Source organism: Amblyomma mixtum, chromosome 6, assembly GCF_055824585.1.
Source record: "Amblyomma mixtum isolate Tamu chromosome 6, ASM5582458v1, whole genome shotgun sequence".
Lineage (NCBI taxonomy): Eukaryota > Metazoa > Arthropoda > Arachnida > Ixodida > Ixodidae > Amblyomma > Amblyomma mixtum.
In genome coordinates, this window is record NC_143017.1 from 103,710,781 (window position 1) to 103,735,707 (window position 24,927).

Genomic DNA, 24,927 nt, shown 5'->3' on the forward strand with positions numbered 1-24,927 from the left:
TTGCAAGTAGTAACACTGGCAGCATGACGCAGTCAATCATAAGCTTTCATATTCAGATTTGTTTGAATACGCACGTAGATGCCTTAAACAAACGAGTCGCACTTGCAGAGTAACGCTGATCTCAGATTGCTTTCTCCGAATGACCAGCGGTTGATTCATTTAATCAATGTACTAACTCGCTGAGGAACTCAGTCGAAACGTACATATCGTTGCTCGTCGGGGCAATTCATCATGAAGTCTTTCGATTTACAATTGGTGTCAAGATAGTACCCCCCCCCCCCCCCCCACTCACGTATTGTTTTCCGCGCGCAGATCTCGAGCGATTTCTTAATTGGGCCGCAGTAGCCGGTGACCGCGGATGACGAAAATTATGAATGAGCGGTTGAAGTTTCAGAGCTGTCGCAGCCAGGCGGCCTTCTCGTTTGCGTAATGAACCTTTTCGCCGTTACACTGCGTCGGTGACAATCAATTACACGAGTTCCGCTAATTGAATAAGTAGGTGGCTTGTCCTCGCCACGAGTTGCCGTGGCTCGGTGGCCTTTTATGCAGGCTCCTCTCCACTCATCTCTACTTCCCTTTCGCGACGTCTCACTCACCGAAAAGAAACAAAGACCAAACAAACCACATATTACTAAACCCGGACCCACAGCCGCTCACAGAGTTTGCGTGCAAGTCAGCCTACGCTCTGGTCGTGGCTTGTCCTAAAACTGTACAGCTCTGGGAAACCTTAAGCCGGGCTCCTCAACTGAACGACAGATTCACAAGGAAGTTTGCGCATGACCGCTGTTTGCGAGCGATTCACTGAAGACCGTCGAACCGCCATTTGCAAAAGCCAAGAATCCAAGATATCCAAAAGTTGACCACGCGTCAACTATTCTTGGCCGCGGAAGCCTTCATTAGTTCAGTTGCTAGCTGAACAGCTCGGGCGGTCTTTATGTTTCATAAGGCTGCACGGATTTATCGAAGCTAGCCAACAGCCCCGCGTATACGTGGCACACAGGGTGGTTCGGCGAAGCGTGCAAAAGACTTTCAAAGAAGGCGGGCTCTGGAACAGCGACCACAAGGACACCGTCATTCTCTAACTGGTCTTTCATTTCTGGTAATAATGAAACGGCTGTCCAGCGCGGAATTAAATTAGGGTTTGTTTTATTACATAGTTCTCGTAGAGCCAGGATTAGATGTTGTAGTCTTCACCAGCATGGGGAGCCTTAATGCTTCGTGTAAACGCTGCGAAACCCGTGTGCCCACGCACGTGTTCCGTGGTCAGCGGTGCGGCACTTTCGCCCTTTGCTTTGTTGCCAGCAGCGCCAAGATATGCAGCGGAAAAGAGATTACGTAAGAATGTGGCACACTCCGCAAGGCACAATGTTCGGTGTCAGAGCCAGTGCGCGGGCTTTAGCAGATTGTACGCGGTTGGCTCTTGCGAGTCGGTTTATCTTTGGGGTCTAGAAGGCATTCGTGATTCCTAGTGGTTTTCGATTATTTTCCGCTCACCGGAGATGTTCGTGCGGCATTTCAAGCAATGGATGTTTTTTTTTTTTACGTCTAGACTTAAGCATTAGAGTTTAACACAAGGGAGATGTACTACTGTAAACTTAGACAAAACCACCCGCGTGTCTGCTACGCGTGCGTGGTGGCAAGACGGGGACGTGCACATAGAAGCGCTACAGAAAGACCACTGATATAGTTTACTTCGTGGATACAAATACACAAGGCTCAGAATATTTCCCTCCTTTTATTTGTGCCATAATCGCGCAACGCGCGCCGATCTGGATTTTTTCCAGGAAGGTGCCATACAGTATTCTATACAGACATCTTAGGAAACATATGGCACGGCGTGCTTAACGGAGCTAGAAGGCTTCGGCCTGGTGCCATTTTTAGGCGACATATGCGTGACTGCGCATGTGCCGCCTTTCCGGCAATTTATCCGGAATTTACTCTCAACTTCCCTGGTGCTGGAAATGCCCCAGGGACACTGCACTTTCTGGCCACCTTCTTGAGGCGGTGTCACAGCTGTGTCAATGAGCCACTGCGACCTGTCACTGCAGCGAACGTGTGTTTTTTGTTTGTTTGTTACGCCCACCAGAATTTAACGACGAGCCTGGCTTTTCACCACTGCCGCCACCGTTTCCCTCGGTAAAGCCGACATACCACGCCTACGGTGCTACGTCTACACTACGCTCTAACACTCTGCTGGCGCTGTTAGCGAGTTGCTCGTACGTGGGGCCTCCGCTGTGTCGCTTCGGCACTCGTTGCGCTCAACATGAATTAAAGAATAACAAGTTGCATTCTGTTTTTTATTCTAAAGTTGGAATGGTTAACATGACAACACGAGAGCTTAGTGACCCTATTCACGACAGTTCCTGCGCTTTGTGTGCGAACAGAAAGCTGCAGTCAGTATGGAAGCAGGAATATAAATCAAAATTGGAAATGACGCACTTCTCGTAGCCTTTCATGGTCGCCTAAAATAAGTTGTTAGTCAAACTTGAGCAACAACTAAAGGTGAATGATGTCAGTGCATGGGTTGTAGAAAGGAAGGCACTGACTGAGTAATTAATGTATTTCTCTCCCAAAACTCCTCCCGAACGGCCAGTATTATGAGAGTGAATTTTTAACTCCCGCTAAAGTCTTATTATTTATTAAATAGCCTTCCTTTAAACATGTAAAACATAGGCAAAGGTAGCAACCTTAATTTGCCTTCGTGGAGGCTCTGAACACTTCATGTTGTTTGTGGCGATTGTTATTTGCGCTGAATTACGTCAAATTCCTACTGCGCAAAAAACCTCAGCCAACAGGATTACTTACGCTGCAATTTGTGCGTGCTGGCATGATATGACATGGAAGCTTAAGCGCACAGCCAGACGAGGACGATGAAGAAACAACGGCCACACACGAGCGCTAACTTGCGCAATTTATTATAAACTCCAGAGCGGAATATATAGGCAGTGTGGCGCCTGAAAATGTAATCAGTGACAACGCAATTATTGTAATTCCTTAGAAGACAGCGCCGTAGGCAGCTTGGACACACAGATATCCCTAAACGATCAATCAGTTCGGTCAATTTGCTCGTCAGTTAGCAGCTGCTTTTGTGATGATGGTGATGATTATGTCTTCTAAAGAAATACGTTAATTGCGTTGTTGCTTGCTATTTTTCTGGCTGCGCATGTGTGATGTCATGCCGCGACTTGCCTCTGTGGTTCGTAATAAAATGTAACAACATTAGGTCATTTCTGTCAAGAGATTCAAGCAGGAGACTAAACGACTGCTTTATTGAATGGCACTGCTGATTAAAATAAGACGCAAGTAAGTTGTTGCGACTGTCATGTTTTGAGTGGGTGTTTTTTTGCGCTATATCATTTGCCATTGTTGCTAGCCGGTGTAATACAGCCTGGTACTGCATTTTTAAAGCGTGTCTGTGCTTTATTTCTTGCTCTTATGAATGATAGTAAAAAAGCAAGGTTTCGGCGGTAGCCGTGAGGATGCCTGCATGCAGCGTTGTGTGCCATCATGGCTCAAAGGCGTCGTCAGGCGTTTAACGACCCCTTTCGCCTAAGACAACGAGACAAAATATTCTCACGGCTAGTTATGTACGTGTGTGTTCTGCCTGATCCCGTAAGAAATAATTGAAAATGACATGAAAGTAAGCTACAAATTGTGATGTTTCCTTATAGTGTTCGCAGAATTTATTACAGTTATCAACGCCAACAAAAACTATTTGGATCGGCTTATGGCTTGGGGTTTAACGTCCCAAATCTACTCAGGCTATGAGGGACGCCGTAATGAAGGGCTCCGGAAATGTCGACCATATGAGGTTCATTAACGTGCACTGACATCGAACTGTACACAGGCCTCTAGAATTTCGCCTCCATCGAAATTCGACCACCGCGGCCGGGATCGAACCCGCGTCTTACGGGTCAGCAGCCGTGTCCATAACCACAAAGCCACCGCGGCGGCTACAATTACTTGGTATCATAGTGTTTCCTTTACGAAACTCCTATTCGTCCTTTGTAATGATTGTATCTGTTTTCGTTCACCATTTAATTACCAAGAGTCACACCATGGGCGTCAGGAAGAGGAGGGGGCGGAGGGGGGGAGGGGGGGCAACCCCCCTTGCCCCCCCCCCTTGGAAAAAGTTCTGCGTACGCCTTTGAGTCACACTCTTACAAAGGAAGCGATTCTTCCGATTCGATTGGCTGAAGCATGATGCTTTGCATTTTTTAAATACGGCTAAGCTCGTTTTTAGGAATTTTTTTCAACACAGGATAATAAAACACACAAAAAAATGCATAAAAAACTTTTGAGACGCGGACAGAAAGTAGAAGAATTGAAAAATTTTATGAGAACGTCCAGCTTGGCGTTACTGCATGCCTTCACCCTCACCCTTCATTCTCGTCACTGAATTAAGAATGCCACCGTGCTACTTGCCACACGCAATCTTCAGCTGCAGTAGCCGATGAAATAAAATGGAGCTGAACTCACGTCGTAGGGGCACTGGGTAGAAGGAGAAAAAGAGAAAAAGGAACGAACTACATGCTCTCTCCTTTGGAGGAAGAGAAGAAAAAAGAGCGAGGGAAGGGAAAGGACTGCGGTGAAAAGGGAGGCGAGTCAACTTCTAGAAGTGCCACCGACGAGAGTTACTTTCTAAACTGTCGACTCGACGGGAGCTCAGGAAATTTCCGTAATTGAGCGCGGCAACAGCAACGCCAGAAGAGAAGCACCGCGGACGGTTGAGCAATTTCCCGCGTTGCCAGTTGCGCTGGCATCGGCAGATAAGTTCGGCCAGGCGAGCTGCGAAGAAACGCCAGCCGTAGAGAAAGGCGGGGGTGGTTGAGAAAAAGGGAGAATGAGAAAGAGGAGGAGAGAAGGGACAGGAAAAGAGGCGAGGTTCGGGACCCAGTCGCACGCCGCCTTTCTCGTGTCTCGCCGGGAAAACGCGATAAACTCGTTCCAAGGAGCAAGGAGCCAAAGGAACGACCGTGCGACAGCGCTTCCTGAGACCGACGAAAAAGTGCGCAGGGGCATTAGGAACGTCGCTGGGCGATAGCGACGCTGCGAGTTTAGGGCGCAGTGAAAGCGCGGGAGGAGGAGGAGGAGGTCAGTAACGACACCGACGACTGCTGAGAAGCTCGACGTGCTGGGTGAGAATTGTCCTTCTCGGAGATCGGCCACCTTTTCACACCCTAGAGCTCCTCGCTGTAATTCAATATTTGGGAAAACTGAAGCACGCGCATGAATAATCGCGTTCTGGGGGTCACAGCAATTGTGTCGACCATTTCTTATCGTAGCTGCAAGCACGCTGCAGTTCGGGTCGACAACCACCGCGGTTACTAAAATAAAGACAAAAAATTCGCACGAGATGAAACAAGAAACAGTAAAACTAAACGCAGGCTTCAGCAGCATCTTTTGTGCACTACCCCCTCACCCTTCCAGCGCTTTTCATTAATTGTCTGGTTTTTCGTCCATCACGGTTACCACCTGTGACGCTCTGAGTTAAAACTATCAGACAATTTGCAGCTGTTTGTTCCGGTATTAGATGGAGGGCTGAACAATACGAAACTGTCGCAGAAATGAATCGACAAGTAAATCTTTACAAGGTAGGCCTCTGATTAGTGCTAACAATCAGTGATGCGGCTCTTAGCACATTTTCCTTCAATAACACTGAAAGGCACGTCGCTCCCTTCGTTTCCTTTCTAATGCGGTAGTATACCAGTGTAAGAATGAAATACCTCGCTGGAGTGCATGAAACAAATGCACTACCAAATGATGTAGTCAAAGAGATGCGAAGCAGTTCGTCTAAAGGCCCGTGGAGGAGGTAAATTTCTGCCTTCAAATCCGGAATGGCTCAATAGTCACAGCAATTCAGCGCTTAAGAGGCAAACCTAAGCATTCGTTTCTTTTTTTTCAGGCACCGTAAAGCAAGCACACCCACAAATGCGCGCGCCTACGACAACTGCAATTAATTCTACAGTGGTCATCGTAATTAACAACATAAAATGCAGATACGAGTAATAACAGCGCTGTTGTATGAATTCGCCTCTGAAACTTCCAACTACCCTACGCTTTAGTTGTCAAGACGGGTACGGTACTATAGAATTCGATGTATACTGGGCTGACAGACAACTTGGCAGAATATTAAGTTGTTACAGAGTAGCTGACAAGTTTTCCCGGGGCTAAAGTTTATGTCTTAATATGGCGAGTGAAAAATACAAAAAGAAGAAAAGCGAAATCACAATAAACATTCCTTGTGAATATCTCACACGGCAATTCTTGATTGAATTGATTGAATAGTGTATATAATTTTGCTCCCGACATCAATGCACCGCCGCGAGGTTTGCGGAACTCCAGGGCGCTCATTACCTCGAGAAGACCTCATGCCGTCAGTTCTTCCTTTCTCTTTTGCGGCTGATCTTAGTCGAGCAAGGCCCACGATATGAAAAAGAAACTTAATTCCAGCGCGACAGCGACGTGTCGGCGGCGTTAAAAACGTACGCTGTGACACACGGAAGTCATTAGACGTCGCTGCGGTGTAAGAAGAGCCCTGGAAATAAAGAAACGCGCGCAAAGGCGTCGAACTGCAGTGCGAAATCAAGGAGGACCGGGCGAGAAAAGGCAAAAGCGAATCAGAGACCGAGGCACCATCAAATGAGCGCGAAGGCCCGAAGGAGAAATTTCTTGAACGCACGCGCCTTTCTCAGTCCAGGAAGTGGCGCGAGAGAGCATGCGAGAGAAGTCTCGTTTTCGGCGGACCAGGCATTACGACGGCCGTCTCTTATTTGGCAACGATGCCTTCGCGAGGCCTCCCCAGCGCCGGCGGCGGCAGCGGCGGGGAGCTTCGACAGGATTTACGAGCTTCAAATTATCTGTTCCTTCGCAAACCCCACTTCGTCGCTGCACACAAAAAGAAAACGCAATGCCAGGGCGAAAGGGAGAGAAAAGCTACACCAGTTTTCGTTGCCTGCAGGCACACAGACACACTCTGTCGGCAGAAAGAATGAGCAGAAACATGCTTCCAACGGCGGAGGAACAAGACGACGGCGACGAGACTGGCTCTGCGAGCAAGCTCGCTAAGGGAAGAAGACCTCGCACCCGCCACTAGCGAGATCACGATGGCATCTGCCACTATTACACTCTGCGAGTTCATGTTTCTCTTACAGCTCAGAAAGATCGGCTTGTGTAGATTTCTTTCTGTACTTCGTCGCCGCGTATATACCACGTCGTTGTCTTCTCCGACAACCCTCTTCCTCTCTGTTTTTCTTCCCCTTTTTCCCCCCTGCCTGCCTCACTGTACAGCATCGCCTTTCGGGCGGCCCCAGCCTACGTCGCGTGTCTACTGCCTCGACTCCCTCCCTCGTCCTCGGCTGCCAGCAGCTGCTGCTTGTGTTTCCGCGTTTGTCTTTCTTCTCGGCATGCGTCGCCTTCTTCCCCCACGCTCCAACGCGCCGCTCTACAGAGCGCCGCGCGCGCCGGGCCCTCCGTCATCGCGACGTCGTCCGTTTTGTGACACGTCGGCTTTTTCGACTCGACCCTCCGTCGGCTTCTTTTATAAAACCTGTCCCGGCGCGGCGTGAGCCTCAATCTCAACTTTATTTTCTTTGCACAGACTTTTCGTCTTTGTCTTTATTCCGAGCTTATTTACCAACATCTTTTTCTTCTTTTTTTTTGCGAACTCGGGGTAACAGTCTGCCTCTCATCCTCTGCCCTCTCCCCCTTTCCGACGGCTGTGTCCTCCCTGGCTTTGTTTTCTTTTGCGACACTTGACGCCAGGATGACGTTTCTCTTCACTTTCTCTTCTTATTGCTTCTCCTCCCCGGCCCCGTCTTTCAATTTAAGCCTTCCGCTATTCCTCTCTTCGGCTCACAGCCAGTCTATTACAGTGACGCTGCGCCTGCGCTGCTTTTTCTTATTCGCTCTTTACTTGGTTCTCTCGCTGAGGAAGCAGAGGGGAAACAGCCCAAAAGCGGCTGGCATACCCGTTATCTGGAAGTTCCGTCAGAGCCATGGATCGAAAGGGCTTATTCCCTTTTTTTTCTCTCCTTCAACTCGTCCAAATGCTTCTGGATGCTTGGAAACGCGGTGCCAATTTTTCATGCTTTATTGCGATCTCAGCGTTGCAGCACTCGAGGATTCGAGAACGAAAAAAAGCTATATAGTCAGAGTCGCTGGGACATGCCATAGGGGACGAAGTACACGCAGCGTGCCCAAGTGCAATCGGTCAAAGCCCCGCCCTTGTGATGACCCGACGAGCCGTGACCACGGGGGAGCCATCTTGGAGAGAACTGTACAATACGAGGCTCAAAGGCACACACGAAGCTGTAGGACCGAATAACGGTACGAAAGAGACTGAATCCTGGACGCGTGGTGAATTCTGTACCTTTTTATTCGTGGACTTTTCTAAACTGCATGGGATATATGTTATTGTATGTCTGTGCATAAATCCGGGCGCGAAGTTTTGCTGAGCTTTTTGTGTCTATGTGCGCTCTTACATGGGAACAAGAAATAGGCTCGAGGATGAAGCCGGAGTCATATATGCAATGCTATATATCATATTACTACTTCTGCAGTTGTCGTGTAAAAACTGGCGTCTACATCGAGCAAAAATCACTGCGTCATTGTGCATGTTTTTAGCTGCGAGTAACGACATTTACAAAAATTGAGCTGGGATACGCTTTCTTCGGTTCTCACACAAATAAAAGCATGATAAAGAAGTGACGACAGAGCGAACTTAAAGACGCTTAAACTATAGAAGCGCAATTGGAATTGCTTCAAACAGAACAAGGAAACTCCGCAACTAATATTGCCGCCGGCGACGCGCTTTTCCGTGAGAAAGGCGCCACCACGAACGCCCCGTGATAGGCAAAGCAACCCGGATTTCCCGGTTGCTAAGAACGGTCCAGTGGTTTTGCATAGCTAGAAACAAACGACCAGACTGTCTAATTGCTTGTCAAAGCGCACTATGCCTCCCTTCAGCTTTTCACCGCGAATGCGTACTGCGGAGATTTTCCCCCTGCCTCCCTTGTAGGAGGACAGGGAAAAAAGGGGAAAGAAAGGCGTCCTGTGACGGCTCTCGCGCTGGCTGGAAAACACAGCTGGTTTGTCTCCCGTAATGAAAAGAGGAGATGAATTGAGCTCCTCTTTGTCCGAAGAGAGGAAAAGAATCTGCGCAGAAAAACTTCTCGGCGTATTTTTATTCACTAAAGAGAAAAGAATCTCACGAACCTCTCCGCATCCCGGCGTACGCGTGGCGTGTGTCAGCTGTCGCAGTAGCAGACATAGAGTCGAGCCACCCAGCCAAACGGTTTGGAAATGAACAGGGACGCTAAGAGCAAGATGAATGCACGACGCACATCTAACGCCCCATCAACGAGAGAAAAAAATATGCGTCCTCGTTCTACTCTCTCTGTCTCTTTCTCTCTCCTTTCCTTAAGCCGGCGTTGCTTTATTTTTCTTCTTCCATTTCATTCCTACCTTTTCAGCGGTCGCGGAAGGTCTGGCGTACAGGCCACCAAAACATATGCGATACCACTGACAGGCAAGACGAAAGCTTCGGAGTTCAGCAAGGCCATTAACGTACTAAGCTCGTGTCTGAATGGTACCTCGTGTAACAAAAACCACGTAAGCACGTTGAACCTTCAACTATTCAATGTTGGAACCCTGGAGTTGAGCTATGAGATTTGTTGAAAACAGGGCTGTGTACGCATATGGAGCTGGAGCACTAAGACAGCACAAATGAAGCATGTTTCATATAGACGTATTGGTATGATCCGAAATGTTTTTCTTTTCTTTGACGACCATGGTTCCTTAATTTTAGCAGCATGTTTTCCAGTTTCAAATTATGCGTGAGACATTAGAATACATGGTTCGCCCACGAGAGCTAAGTAATTTATAAGTGTAATTTCTTCTTGTTGCTATTTCGGTTTCATCAGTGGAGTGGCGGTTGCGGCGCGTCGGGAGTGGTCACACGATCGAAAAAAAAACTGCAATATAATTGCCGATACACACTTGTAATTACCTGCAAGAATAAGGCTAACCTTTTTGAAAAGTTTAAAAGACCACAAATGACCTACCAGCGTTTATATTACTTTTTTCGCGCCTCACGTGGCCTAAACACTCCTAACGCGTCACAGCCATCCTTCGGTTGATGAAACAGATACCGAAACTACATGAAGAAAAATGCGATTTTAAATTATATAGCAATACAGCTGCCGCTTGAAAAGTTGCACCATTTATGGATTCTTTTTAAGCTGTGCTGCTTTCCTATTCAAGTGGCTAAATTGTTAATAAATATCTACAAATCAATAGCACTATCATGAACTTCCTCTTATTTACACTAGACGACCACAGGCAACAGTTCTTGCGTCTTAGTTGCGCAACTTGTAACACTTTCATTCATTGAATTATAGCCTTATTTTTCTTGAAAGATCCTGTAGGAGTGTTATTTCTAGACAGGTTTTAGGCTTGCACCTGCGTCATATTTCTTTTTAAAACTCGGCCACACAAGACGAGTAACACTTAAGTGACTAGAGCATTTTGTCGACGGGTCAAAGCTGAAATGTCAGTCGTTCTTGCACAGGCGCTTTTCAAAGGACAAAAGCTATCTGCCCACTAGCCGAAGATTAAAAGTGCGATGGTGTCGCAAAGCGCTGGGAAAAGCTAGCACTTAAGAGTGGTGCCGCAAAGCGCTGGGAATAGAAAGCAGTTAAGAGTATAGGGTGCCCTGCCCTCAAGTTTCAGGCCTTGAAATTCTCTGATGAAAATACGAAACTGAGGCCAGCAGTATACTGAGACTACACAGTAGGCATTCCTGTTCCCTTCTATCATGTAGATTAACAGCAAAAATCTCGCTGCTTTGTTTGAGTACGCATAAACCTGGCATCTAGTTCCAGGCCGAGCGCGGAGACTAAGCGGACGTCGTCGTCCCCTTAAATGGTTATTGCTGTTGGAACATTGAAGGCTTGAAGTGAATAGATAAGAACACGCAAGCTACGCAATTCTGCGTTCCAGATTTGCCCAAGCAGAAGGAAACGCCTCATACGCTTAAAAGTGCTCCTTATTTCACGAACACTCCCTGCTTCGAGGTCTAAATCTGGATATTATAAACAGCCAGATGAAAAAAGTATGAACCATTTATAAAAATGGCTAGATCATTTTGCTCTAATCTATTCAGGTGAGAAAAGAACGACCACAGATCTAAGATAACACAACGTTTCGGGACCTGTTCGGTTCTTTCATCAGGTGTGCCTGCGGGCGAGTTGCAGCTTGGATTTTTAGGCCCACGCACAGAGACAGCCGGTTCACTGAACGTAAATCGAGCATGTAGGGAGAAGGAAGAGTTCCTTGGGAGAGGTTAACATTCCTCTGTGTGTGATGAATGTGTCCTGACTCGAGTTGGAGCCTCCTGCGTGGGTGTGTCTCAGTCTCCAGCACAATGCTTACGTCAAAATTGATCTTGTGGCCACACGCCTGGCAGCGTACGGCCATGGCGATTCATATGTCTGACAACAGCTTTATGCGGCTCATTCCATCGCCAATGTACGACGCCGGGCGCGCAGGAGGTCATGGTACATTCACCAGACGCGGGGGATTGTTAACCACTCCCGCGGAACACTTTCGTCATCCTGCATTCGCAGTTTACGTTCTTTCACCAAGTGGTCGACTATACGCGGGCGTAAAAAGCCAGGCTACAACTGGCCTGCGGTCACACCTGATTAAGGAGCTGGGTGAGTCCCGGAACGTAGTGTCATATTAAGTCGGTTGTCTTTCTTTTCTCACCTAAATTAAATTTCCTTTTCCAACCAGAGAGACCTGTGTCGAATTATTTCCTTTATTTTGCTTTCTTCTTCGCTCCGCAAGAAGCTGTATAAAGTGGCGGTTTACAGTATCCAGAAAAACTTTGCAAGTATGCTACAAAAACTGGAGGGGCATTTATGCTCCGCCTTAAGGGTATGACGCGATAGCGTAATGGGTGGATCCCCTTATATGCAAAAAGTCATTCTCTACTTCACATTCAGAGATATCTGGGATTCCTCATACTGCTCCTGGCGCAATGGTGCAGCGGTTATGTGATGCGCCGCTGCCCTGCGATGACAGGTGCTAACAGCAGTTGGCCTGTGCGGCCCAGGTTGCTCTTCCTGAAAGACCAGTCATTAATTTAACTGGCACCTGTCACGGTGCGCAGTTTGCCGAATATTCGTTGGGCAGGTTGTGATGACGCCCAAGGTCACATGACCTAGGTGCCCCAGCTGCCTTCCAGGTTGCTTTCTAGGGACCACCATGCCGGTGATTTTTCGCTCACAACGCCGAAGCCGACCCCCCACGCTGACAGCGCCTACAGCGGAGCTTCTAGTGAACAGGGCTTTTAACATCGTTTAGTTAAAATAGTTTTAAGCGCCACTCCCCTACACCTAATCCCAAAATCTATGCGAAAACACGGGACGCGGGAGCGCGCGTCACCGCTAGGCAGCGCACTGCGGTATAGGGTAGTGCTTCCGAGTGGAGGGATGTGGAAGAGGGGGAGTGGGTTTCGTGGGAGAAACTCACCTGAGACACAGACGGGCAGCAGAAACGCAAGACAGGCGAAACCGACCATCTCCACCGCCGCTGAGCTCTCTCGCGGTTCGCGTGATCTCACTTAGGCTGGACGATCGGGCTCGAGATGTCCTCCTTCGGTGCAGATTCGCCAGTCTGCGAGAAACAGGGAGGAGGGAAAAAAGGGAGCACAAAAAAAAAAGAAAAGGAATGAGCCAGAATAATGACGACACGTGTGCCGAGGCGGAGCTCGGCAACACCGGTCAGTTCATGAGCGCGCACGCGCCCCGCAAACACACGCAGAAGCAGCGCTTCTGCCGTTCGGCGAAGATCAAATCACGCCAGGCCGCCAAACGGAACGCCGTATAAGTATCTGGCGGCGGGCGCACGGAACGGCTCAGTGAGCCGACCGAAGAACTCGTTACTTCGGAAGCGCTCGTCAAGCGGGAGATGACGCTCTCCAAGAGAATCCCCAATAAGGCGCAATCGTCAAACAAAATGCACGAACAAAACCGGAGGGGTGCCGAGTGGGGAAGACGTAATCTTGGAAGGAGTAGACGCGATTAGGCCGCCCTTTGATGGCGGCTCCGGCCGAAGTCTTTTATTTATGCAAATTCGCATAAAACCTTTCAAATTTATGCAAATTAGGCAGACAGCAGCGGAGAAAGCGTCAGGGGTAAAGGCCCCAAAGAGGGAGATCCAAACGCCAGCAGCAGGGCCTATGAGGAGGTGCGCCGTAGCTTGGTCCCCGGGGGCGGCACCAATACGGCGAGATATGACAGAGGGAAAAAAAGAAAGCACAAAACGTCCCAGATGAACGCAGCTCCGTGTGCGTCTCCGTGATCCCAGGTGACAATATTTGTATAGCGGATGCACTCTGCATCTGAAAGAAGTGAAGGACGCTCACGTACGCCGCACATAAGCGCCAGTAATGCCTTAAATAAACCGTTCCGGCGAATACGCAGAGTTTCGTCATGCTGATTTTTATGATTTTATCTCATTAGTCTGCACTCCTGTTTCCGTTTCATGGCTACAGCCTTCTTGCGGGAATAGAAACATGTTGCAGTATCATTGATATATATTCGTGTTTAAAGAACTTGATGGAACGATCCGAGTATAAGTATTGTAGGGCCCTTTTTGCTGAAAAGCTCGGTACATCCTCGCATACAGTAGTGGGCATGTTGGTAGAAGTTCTAATTGCTGTGAAACAATAAAATTCTTTCAATAGTGGTGAAAAGTTGAAAACATAAAAGACAGTAAAAATAAGCTCAGCCACTAATTTGCCTATTAGTGTTACTTATGATTTAAATTTCACACGGGTTAACACATTACCTGGTGCGATCGCGACTAGTTATAGCATTGGGCTGGCTTGCAAAAAATCACAGGGTTAACTGTCGGCTACCAAGGCCGCCATGAATCCAGGCGAAATGCTAAAACAACCATGAACTGCAGTTTTGTTGGATTTTAATGGTTCCAAGTGGCCTAAATTCATTTATTAATTCATTTATTTTTCACTTCACAGCTAAGTTACTGTGAATTTTATTACAGCCAGTATTTCCCGAGCCTGATAGAACTACCTTCATGCACAAAATTCAATTACAATACATTTATGATCGAAACCGCCTCTAATTAACGTCGGCATTAACTAAATGCCGCCAAGCTTCGGTTATGCGTATTTATGTCCTATGTTTAGAAAATAAACATTTTTCATTTCTAGTTATATGCTTAAGAAAAGCTCTTCGATGTTGAACATCCAGAAGTTAAATTTATGGCAGTTCCAAAAAGCGAAAATTTCCTTTTTAGCTAACAAAATGTTCATGCATAAATCATACGCAATGACTTCGAGGTGAAACGAATAATCAAACGCGAATTCCGAGCCCGAAGTATTTACGTCGTCTCACTAAATGCACGGCATAAACGCTGAGAGAGCGAAGGACCGCCTGCAGAAGAAATTAAGCGAATATACTTGAGGTCTGCCAAAAAAAAAAAAAAAATAGATGGAATGCAATGCGGTTCGAACAATGTCTCTAGGGGCGCGGGCAGCCAGAGAATGTTCGCCAAAAACATTGTCCCCTCCCAAAGCGCTGTAGCGGGAGCTTTCGCACCCTCTAATGAATATTAATGATTTCATGTGGCCGCGCACGTAGAGTTTTTCTCGGTGTCGAGAGAACCCGAACATGGAACGAAAGCGCGAAATTCGTTCCACTCGAAACATTTTTATTCTAGTTGTTTTTCCTTATCTGCGCAAGCTAGTTAAGCTCTCGCTAGGCAGAACCGTGGTCTGTCGTTACGCAGAAGTAACAGTCATTCTCGGGGGGTTAACACCCAAACCAGCCCTGAATTACTGGAAGCTTAAGAGAAATCAGCAGCTTAGGATCGGTAATAGGTATTGTTCCTGCACTTCGGGCTTACCACTTATTCAGCGCACTTTACATCAGTTTCACTCCTTCGTGAATTTAGACAATTTCAATTCCCGCCACATCTGCAGTTAGCATAAGAAAATATGGAACTCCATCCATCCTTAGACCCACACTAAAACGAAGGTTTTAATAACTGGAAGAACAAAAATGGGATGAGGCGCATATGGCAGGTTCTCTCAGATCATGAATGGCAGTTTACCAATATTCCTCAAGAGAAAAGTATACAACAGCTGTATCTTACCGGTACTCACTTATGGGGCAGAAACGTGAAGGCTAACCAAGAGGGTTCAGCTTAAGTTAAGGACAACGCAGCGAGCTATAGAAAGAAGAATGATAGATGTAAAGTTAAGAGATCGGAAGCGGGCAGGGTGGGTGAGGGAACAAACGCGGATTAATGACATCCTAGTGGAAATCAAGAGGAAGAAATGGGCTTGGGTAGGGCATGTAATGCGAAGGCAAGATAACCGCTGGTCCTTAAGAGTAACGGAGTGGATTCCAAGAGAAAGCAAACGTAGCAGGGGACGGCAGAAAGTTAGGTGGGCGGATGAGATTGAGAAGTTTGCGGCGATACGGTGGCCGCAACTGGCAAAGGACAGGGTTAATTGGAGAGACATGGGAGAGGCATTTGCCCTGCCGTGGGCGTAGTCAGGCTGATGATGATGATGATGGTGATGATGGTGATGGTGATGATGATGATGATGAAAACGGAAGGCGTTCTGTCGTCTTCGAAATATATATAGATGTCGCCGTAACCAACACCACTCAGTAAGTGCGAGCGCTTGCCCGTCCTGTGAGCTGTCTGCTCCTCTGGCAACCGATGTCCATGCAGTAACAGGAGGTCCCTGCTATCCGGGAGGCCCACAACATAATTACTACTTAGAAGTCGCGACAAGGCAGCATATTATGTATTTATATTTCTTAAGGATTACTGGTTTGAGCATTTTCCTTTCTTAAATTCATACAGAGCGCAGCTGCAGTCGTGAAATAAGGCCTGCCGATGGCACCTGAAGCCAGAGCTCTTTGATAACACGGGTTAAGAAACACCAGTTGTAAACTCTTCTATTCCCTGTGGCCAATTCGCGGAGGTCAACGGACAACGGAGCCGTCTGTGAGCCGGACCGACGGCTATTGGTGCCTATTGGGGCTTTTGTTTCTTCCCACCGTACTGCGGGCTTATGCAGCGCTGAGCAGTTAGCTTGAGAGCCATCGGTCACGTGTCACCTCGAAAATTTCGAACAGTAAAAATGACAAATTTTCAAACTCTGCCCCGATGGGGAGCTTAAAAAGCAGTATAATCAAAGTTTCTGTTGAGGCCGCTTTGTAATATACCGCAGCGGTCACTTTAAAGGCAGAAGTGGCAGCTCTATAAAGTGGCCGCACCAGTGCGGGGAAAATTTGCTGCCTGACAGACTCGTCTGATTGCACAGAAAGAAGCCATTCCGCCTCATACCGTGAGAGCAAACCGAAAAAGGGTGAAGCCCGTTCTCTGACATTGACGGACGCAATGACGGCAAGGAAAAGCGAGATCGAAGTTGAGTTCTACAAAGGTGAAGGTGGGTTTAAGCGGACTTAAGATGTGCTAAGAAGAACGCATCTGGCTTCTAGGCGAGGGGCCCATTGCTTGGCTGGGTCAAGTGGCATTCTATGATGACAGGTCGGTTCCTAATGGCTGCCAAGCGGCCTTGTCTCTGTCACGGAAACACGACTAAGGCGGGGGCGCTTCGCTGGCTTCCGCCTTTGGAACCACCGGATCTCGGCTTGTGCAGCTAGCTTTAGCCTGCTGGCTGAATACCAAAGCTGCAAGCGGGTCGTGGCTCGAGCTGTTCTCCCTGTCAAGAAAGATCACCGATTGTTTTATTTATAGCAATTTTGCTTTTTGGAAGCCTGCTGTTCTTTTTTTTTTCGCAGTCACAATAACCACACTTTCATCATAAGTGTGGCCTCGATAAAAGAACACAGAGAATTGATGCAAAAGCTGCAAAAAAATACAGCTCTCATGCCATGGAATACATGATGAGGGTCATTCATAGAAGATACATGCTTAAATACGTGCTTTTGCATAATTTCGTGTCCCTAACGTTTAAAATGCGCGAAATTAACTCGAATTATCTCTTATTTCCTTAAACTGAATAATGGATGAGTCCGCTGGCAAAGTCTCCCAATAAATTTTGGTTTGTGAGTGACATGAGTGAAGCTCAACGAACCTTCTTCGCACGCAAATTTGTACGCATTCTGTGGATCCAAGGACGCTCCTTTTACCCCACTTCACGAAAGACCATTAAATGTTGGAATACTTGGCAGTGCATATAGCGTCAAGGTTTACGTTGAGTGCGAAAGCAATTTCTAAAGCTGTTTTCTTCTTTTTCTGCGAAAAAACACTGCGTGAACAAGGGCGCAGGACAAAGAAAAGCATACAGCACAGGCGCTGTGTTGAGTACTTCGGGTACCAACAAACCTACCCTCATCTTAAGTCTAGAAGGGGTAGAATCGTCATTCTAAATGAAAAATAAAGCAAATTTATCACTGATACCTTTTCTTATAGGCAAGATGAGACCAAGTGAAAGACCGGTGCCCCATTTATGTCCCGCGAACGCAAGAAAACAGTAACAACGACGAATTCAGTCCAGAGCGAGGGGTCCTGCTTCGAAGCGCGCCGCTGTGTTTGTCGCCTTGTGAATGCAACTTCCTCCTCGCCGCGGAAGAAATCGGTCCCGGGCCGATGGTGCTTTCCGCTGGGTATTTAGGCGGAATCTCTGCAGTGGCGGCGGATTCCGATTGCTCTCGTCGCCGAATGCCGAAGCGTGAACGCGCCGTGAGAAGTGCGCTGCTGCAAACGGAGCACAGAGCTTTGGAGGCGAGAATATATCATTTGGCCCGCCTTGTCGCCTGCTCTTCTGGTCCGTCGTGTGGATGCTGTCGCCGGCCAGGCCCGATTGGACCATGCACTGTCGACCCCACGTGACCGGTCCGCGGACCAGTCCGTGGTCCGCCATCTGGATACGGCGGACAGCGGCTTTCAAGAGCGTTGGCTCTTACTACTTCCGTTGTTCAAGGACGCGTCTGTCTGCAACGAAGGTCAAATTGACCAAAGCAGTAACCATGTCATCACATAGCAGCAGTGGGAGCGTAGCGCCTCAATTCTTACCAATACTTTCGATCCGTTATATATGTGCCACTATATAGCGGCCATCGAAGTGGGACCCCTCGTCCTCCCGCCCACCCCCCACCTCCGGAACCACCATTTGCATAAACTTTGAGGGCCACCCGTTTGACGCAGAAAGTTTGGAGTGGTGTAAATAACTTGGCAAGTTACCGAGCATAACATTACTAATGGAAATTGAAGTCCAAAGTATGTGCGGGATCTGCAAACACACTTACTGCCCCAAAATAGTACATCCCGTGGACCTTCATATACGGTCATTACTGTAGTTCAGAATGGCGCAAAAGACACACACAGGAAAAAAGGGGATGACACAAAGAGCGCCTACTACCAACTGAATTTATTTCAGACACACCCTCTTTTATAAGGCAAGACATATCAACCACGAACCGGAAGCAGAAAAAACACATATTCATGGTTTGAATTCATATTTCGAAACACCATCGCCAGAAAAGAAAACCACAAGAACAAAAAACAGAAACTAGAACTACACGTGCCCGTCCAAGAAACCCAGCTCCTGGCGGCATAGTTTAATCGATGAAGTGCTAATGCACGTGGACCCAGCTTTCTGTATATGGTATGCTTCTATAATCTCTCTTTCAAATCGCTCCTTGCCTCTGCCGATAAACGTTGCCTGTTCCAGCATCGGTCCGCAATCTCTGCACTCCCTACAGTGATCCGGCAGGTTGCCCCTGTCATTGTTTTTAATTGTTCTTCTGTGCTCGCTAGCTCTCTCGTTGAAACACCGGCCAGTCTGGCCAATGTAGGCGGATCCACAGCTGAGCGGTATGCGATACACGACTTCGGACTTGCATTCGGTGAACCGTATCTGATGAACCGTATTCGGTGAACCGTATCACATAGCAGAGATATGTGAATCTCTGCTACAAAAAATCAAGGTCACTTCTAGCGGTGATACGCAAAGCAAGCAGGAAGACAAGAGGCCTGTGGTGGTAATTCCGTACATGCATAAGATAGCGCACAATATCAAGAAGGTAGGGGGTCGATATGGTGTAAATGTGATGTTTTCAGCACCATGCAAGCTTGCAAAAGTTTGCTCCATGATGAACAGACGACCCCGAAGATGCGCTATCAAACATCAGATACGGTTCACCGAATGCAAGTCCGAAGTCGTGTATCGCATACCGCTCAGCTGTGGATCCGCCTACATTGGCCAGACTGGCCGGTGTTTCAACGAGAGAGCTAGCGAGCACAGAAGAACAATTAAAAACAATGACAGGGGCAACCTGCCGGATCACTATAGGGAGTGCAGAGATTGCGGACCGATGCTGGAACAGGCAACGTTTATCGGCAGAGGCAAGGAGCGATTTGAAAGAGAGATTATAGAAGCATACCATATACAGAAAGCTGGGTCCACGTGCATTAGCACTTCATCGATTAAACTATGCCGCCAGGAGCTGAGTTTCTTGGACGGGCACGTGTAGTTCTAGTTTCTGTTTTTTGTTCTTGTGGTTTTCTTTTCTGGCGATGGTGTTTCGAAATATGAATTCAAACCATGAATATGTGTTTTTTCTGCTTCCGGTTCGTGGTTGATATGTCTTGCCTTATAAAAGAGGGTGTTTCTGAAATAAATTCAGTTGGTAGTAGGCGCTCTTTGTGTCATCCCCTTTTTACCTGTGTGTGCGTCTTTTGCGCCATTCTGAACTACAATCATGAACCAACTAGCCCCAAAGCAAGTTCTTCTGCAACGGTCATTACGGCCAAACAATTTGTCGCACGGGGTTCCGGATGGTGTCAAACGATTCCTCGTGTTGTGATGCACACGTTTATAAAATTCATGACCTGATATAGCTAGGAAAGATGCCGGATGTAGCGAAGGTGGCTGTAAATCGCAATAGTAGTGCGAAATCCATTAAGGTAGATGGCGCTGCTTGTGTCTTGGAAGGAATGTTTCCGGAAAGTAGACATCCGGGGATGTTTGTATTTGGCCTTCTCCACGTTTGCTGAGCACACCGATGCAAACACTTGAAGCTCCCGTAGCTACCGCTCTTAAGTCGAACACTGAGGCAGTGTTGGCGAAGATTTTTTATGTTTATATGATATACAATGCTTTCGCATTAAAAGGAAAGTGCAGTGCCTGCTGGCTCCAGCTGAGGCACAATCACTGCCATGTGCCGACAGATGAGAGCTAAAAATATGCTAGAGGAAGGACTGAAAAAACAGACGTGTACCACCGCCTATGGTGAAGACCGCAGGCATCCACGTAGAAGATTCCGTGTTTTTTCCCGTAGTGGCGGGTCATTGCCTCCGTCCGCGCAAGGCGCCTGCCACTGTGGTCGTCACGTGTCATGTTGGCCGGAAAAGGATGCACGTGCAGGGCGTATCTCCAGACTTCGAGGATGCGTACGCGCTCTTCCGTTAGTGTTGTGTGGTGGATGTGTCGTCGGGTCAATAGGTGGCCTCACGACGGCGTCTTTGAAATAAATCTGCAGTGGAAGTCAGCAAAAAGCGATTGGAGGATTGGTGGCTGAAAAGCACAGATGTGGCATAAGGTTAGAATTGTAGGAAACCGTAGGTAAAGGTGATGGCGAATCTTAATGAGAATTGCCAACACAGTAAACAAAAAAAAATAATAAAGAAATAAAAGCTGAGCATGGTGGCAATTGCCACCACCCTGTTTCAAAGGGGGAGCTCATATCCATCCATCCATCCATCCATGAAAGTCTTGTGTATTGATTGGTCAAGTGTGCCTCCCGGAGCTCCGCAAAAGTATTTACTATCCCCAGGCCCATGACGCGCTGATTGGACCTGTTCACCGGAGAGATCGACAGCACGCTTGTACATCTTTCTGAGAATCACCTCGACGCAGTTCTCGTCAAACTTGCGCATTTGAGTCTGTTGGAAACCCGGCGGACCATCCGGCCAACATGGTCCTCATCTTGCGTAATTTGACTAGTGTTGTATCAGCCCGTCGGTGTTTGTGGATAACGAGACCAAGTACTCTAAACTCATTGTGTTCGCGTATCGGACCGCTGGCCAGAGATAGTTCAATTTTGGTGGTGCACTTAGGTGACGGGCGAATGTGCACAAATTCGGATTTGGACGGGGAGCACTGAAGGCCGCAGCGGCGGACGTAAGCGTAGGAACGGCACCGGGCCGTGGCAAGATAACTGTGAAACTGCTTGCCAATTTTCCTGACACCGCCTTTGAAACCCTCCTCGCTTTCATCAACTCAATCTTGCTTGGTGAGGCACCCCTCTCAACCGAATGGAAGACTGCCCTGGTGGTAACTTTCATTCCGAAAGCCGGCAAAGCCATAAACAGAGACAACCTCTGCCAAGTCTCCCTCACTTCTTCTGCGGGAAAGCTGATGGAGACCATGGTGCAGGACAGGCTGTCTGGGTTTCTGGAAAACCAAAATGCATTCGCAGACACCATGTTTGGTTTCCGCCTGCACCGGTCTGCGCAGGATATTCTGCTTCAACTCGACCGAGAAATTCTGAACCCTGTCGTATACCCCCTCAATGATAAGGGAGTACTCACCCTAGCCTTGAAGAAAATTTTGATAACATCACAGACGAAATTATCCTGCAACATCTGTCCCAGACCAACTGCGGACATAACACCTTCCAGTATACCAAGCAATTCCTTTCGGATCGACAATCTCTCATTTGAATTCAAGACGAAGAACACGGCCCCTATCAACTGGGAACGAGAGGAACCCCACAGGGTGCAGTCCTTTCGACATTACTTTTCAATCTGGCCATGATGAAAGTCCAAGCATGCACTGTATGCTGATGACATAAACATCTTTGCCAAACACGGATCGGTTGGAGACACTGAAGCCAACCTGCAAAAAGCGGCGGAGATCGTGGACGCCCAGTATGGCTCCGCCGGATGGATGGCGTAGGAAGGTAGGGCATGTGATGACGACGCGAAGCAAATCTCCCGGTTTCCAGCAGACCCTACAGAAGAGGAACTGATGAAGTAGCGGGCATGAAGGAGAATAGGGTAGGGAGTAGTACGGGTTTCGAGTCACCGCTGGACGCTTTCGCTCCGGCGCCTCCCGCGGGACAGGTCGCAACAGCAGTTCGTGAATTCAGTACTACAGCAAAAGTCGGACGCACAACGGAGATCACGATGCTCGTCTGCCACCTTTTTTCATTGGAGAAGCGCCACGAGGCCATTAACATAGCGTCTTTTATATCAAATGCTTAACACCTGGGAAGAGTGGCTCAGTGATCACAAGGTCACTTCACCAAGGAAATATGCAAGAGGTGTAGTAGTCACAAGTGGGGTCCAGGGCTAAGGTTTCCACCCGAGAGAGCACTCTCCTTCCTTAAAAAAAAAAACCTAAAGAGAATGTTTACTACATTCGAATCGGGGCGAATGCATGGATTTGTGCTAGGTCGAAGACGACGGTGAGCAGGCAGTGCTGCGGGAAGGAGCAGGTGGAAGCTGATGAACACGACGCTCTCCAATGCACAGCGCGAGAGTGTGGTGCAGTTTAGCACGAGGCGTGTTGGCTGTGGTGATATGGTCTCGCTGAGCGGCCCTTAAAGGGCAACTCCGGCGATTTTTCAGCCATTTTAAGTAAATGGCTGTTTTGTGTTCCTAGGAACCTCCTGTAATGTGTACGATACAAGGTTTTCAAAAGCAACCGTAAAATAATTTTTAAACAGCAAAAAACGCAAAACTCGAAACCGAAACCGCAAAACCGAAACCGGGGAGGTGCCTTCGTGCGGTATTGACTGTGACGTCACGAGCGGGTTCGCCGCGCTGTGAAGCCCCCGAAGATATCACAACTACACTGAGCCGCGCTGTCGACATGACTGAAAGCGCGGAGGACAGCTTTTCCGACAGCTTATAAGACGACTCATTCGACGATTTTGGACTGGACGAGTCGCCTTTTAGGTATGATCCACCGCCGAGCGAGCCAGCCGAGTTACACCACAGGCCGCGTCACCTGCAACACGGAGACGGTCTGAACTCGGAGAAGTGACTACTTGAGTCATTTCTCGTACACGCATTTGTGACAGAGTCGTCAGAACGAAAGTTAATGAGATGCACCCGCCGACAGCTGTTCGTGTGGCCAGTGCCGGCCGACCCAGCCTGATGAAAGAATCTGCTGCCGGAACGTTGCCGCGGTGCACAACGTCCTTACAGGGGCATGCATCACCAACAGTCCTCTCTGCGAAGCTTTATCTCGACGGCGAGCTTTTGGGAGTTCACGTCAGCTACAGTTCTAATATCCAACATACCACTTCTTCTTGACGGCCGCGCTTCGTTCAGCTGGCCGCTGCGATAGACGGTTGTACTAGAATAACGTTGGCACAGAATATGCCTTCAAGCGCCAGTTGAACGAAGCCTTAGCGAGTCCAAAGCTCTCTTTGAAGTACACGCTGTCTTCATAGCAATCTGCAGCGAAATGTTCCGAGCACAAGCGGGAATGCTTCCTCGGAGACCAGTTTACACGGCGGACAGCTCTCACCAACTTATCGCGAAGGTTCTTATCGCTAGGAAACCTACGCTAGATCATGCCCGTTGTCACAGATCAAGAATTTCTGCACCCCACAGCACAACAGAAGTTGCCGTGACCCATCTCTCTGGCGTACACATCACATCAAGCACGTTGAGATGGCGCGAAATTGTACAGGTGGTCGAAATAATTCCGGAGAGCTCCACTACGGACCTCTTTCTTCCTTTCTTCTTTCACTCCTCCCTTACGTCGCGGTTCGGGTGGCCATTGCTGCGTCATTTACTTTCCTCAAAACCAATTTTCAGTTTTCCCCTGCACTGCCAGCGCCAGCGCGCGCCCAACCAGCTTGACACGCCGCCCCGCCAGTGACGTCACAGAACAGGGTGGCCTGTAGAAGTTGCTCGATCAGTGGGTGCCGCTCGCGTCGAGGAGCGCTTGTCTTCAAAATTCGCTTGCGGAAAAACTACGCCGGTTTCAGGTGCGAAATTTTACATGAGGCATCAGACTATCATAAAGAATACAGACTTAAAATTTCATTTCAATCGATGCACATCGAAAAATCGCCGGAGTTGCCCTTTAAAGGAGATCTGTTCGCGCAACCGCGGGTTAGACTCGCAGTCATGGATATTAATTCAATTTCTTTTTCTCTGTTTCACGGTTTGACCTCAAACTCAGCTGAAGGTCAAATTTACACGGTGCGCGATTGAAGCCCGAGTTCCTGTAGTGAAATTTTAGCTTCAAAATAGAAAAAGTGCACAGGTTCATTGTGTCACGAATTTCCCAAGGAAAAATCCTCCGCCAACATTACCTCAGTATTTGACTTAAGAGCGTTAGCTACGGGAGGTTCAAGTGTTTGTTTACACCGGTGTGCTCAGCAAACGTGGAGAACACCAAATCCAAACATCCGCGGGTGTTTCCTTTGCGGAAACCGCCTTTGCTACACAGGTTATCATTCCTCGCTAGATGAGTTCACAAATTTTGTAAACATGTGCATCACATCACGACGAATCATTTGACGCCATCCGGAACCCCTTGCGGCAAACGGTTTGGCTGCAACGGCCGTCTGGAGGCCCTCGGAATGCACGGTTTTGGGCAAAGTATGTGTGCGGATCCCACACATACTTTGGGCTTCACCTCAATCAGTAGTTTTATCCTCAGGAACATGCCAAGTCAAATGACACCACTTGGTACCATCTGCGTCAGAGTATATAACGGATCGAACGATTACGTATGAATTGAGGCGATACGCGCCCACTACAGCTATGCGATGTAGTGTGGTCACATGGTTACTGTTATGCTTAGTTTGACCTTCATTGCAGACAGACGCATTCTTGACAAACGCAAGTAGTAAATGCAAACGCTCTTGAAAGTTTTGAAGCGAT

The 24,927-nt window shown here is 48.1% G+C and overlaps 1 protein-coding gene across 5 annotated transcripts in view; it reads right to left on the bottom strand.

Annotated features, from left to right (window-relative positions):
• LOC149339884 (protein turtle homolog B-like) overlaps positions 1–24,927 on the bottom strand; it is an 843,694-nt gene that overhangs the window by 297,795 nt on the left and 520,972 nt on the right. For all 5 annotated transcript variants that reach the window (XM_089548569.1, XM_089548570.1, XM_089548568.1 and 2 more), the window contains one exon: positions 12,538–12,681. In XM_089548569.1, coding sequence (XP_089404695.1) covers positions 12,538–12,586 — 49 coding nt within the window. In that variant the 5' untranslated portion in view covers positions 12,587–12,681. The remainder of the gene's footprint in view (positions 1–12,537; positions 12,682–24,927) is intronic.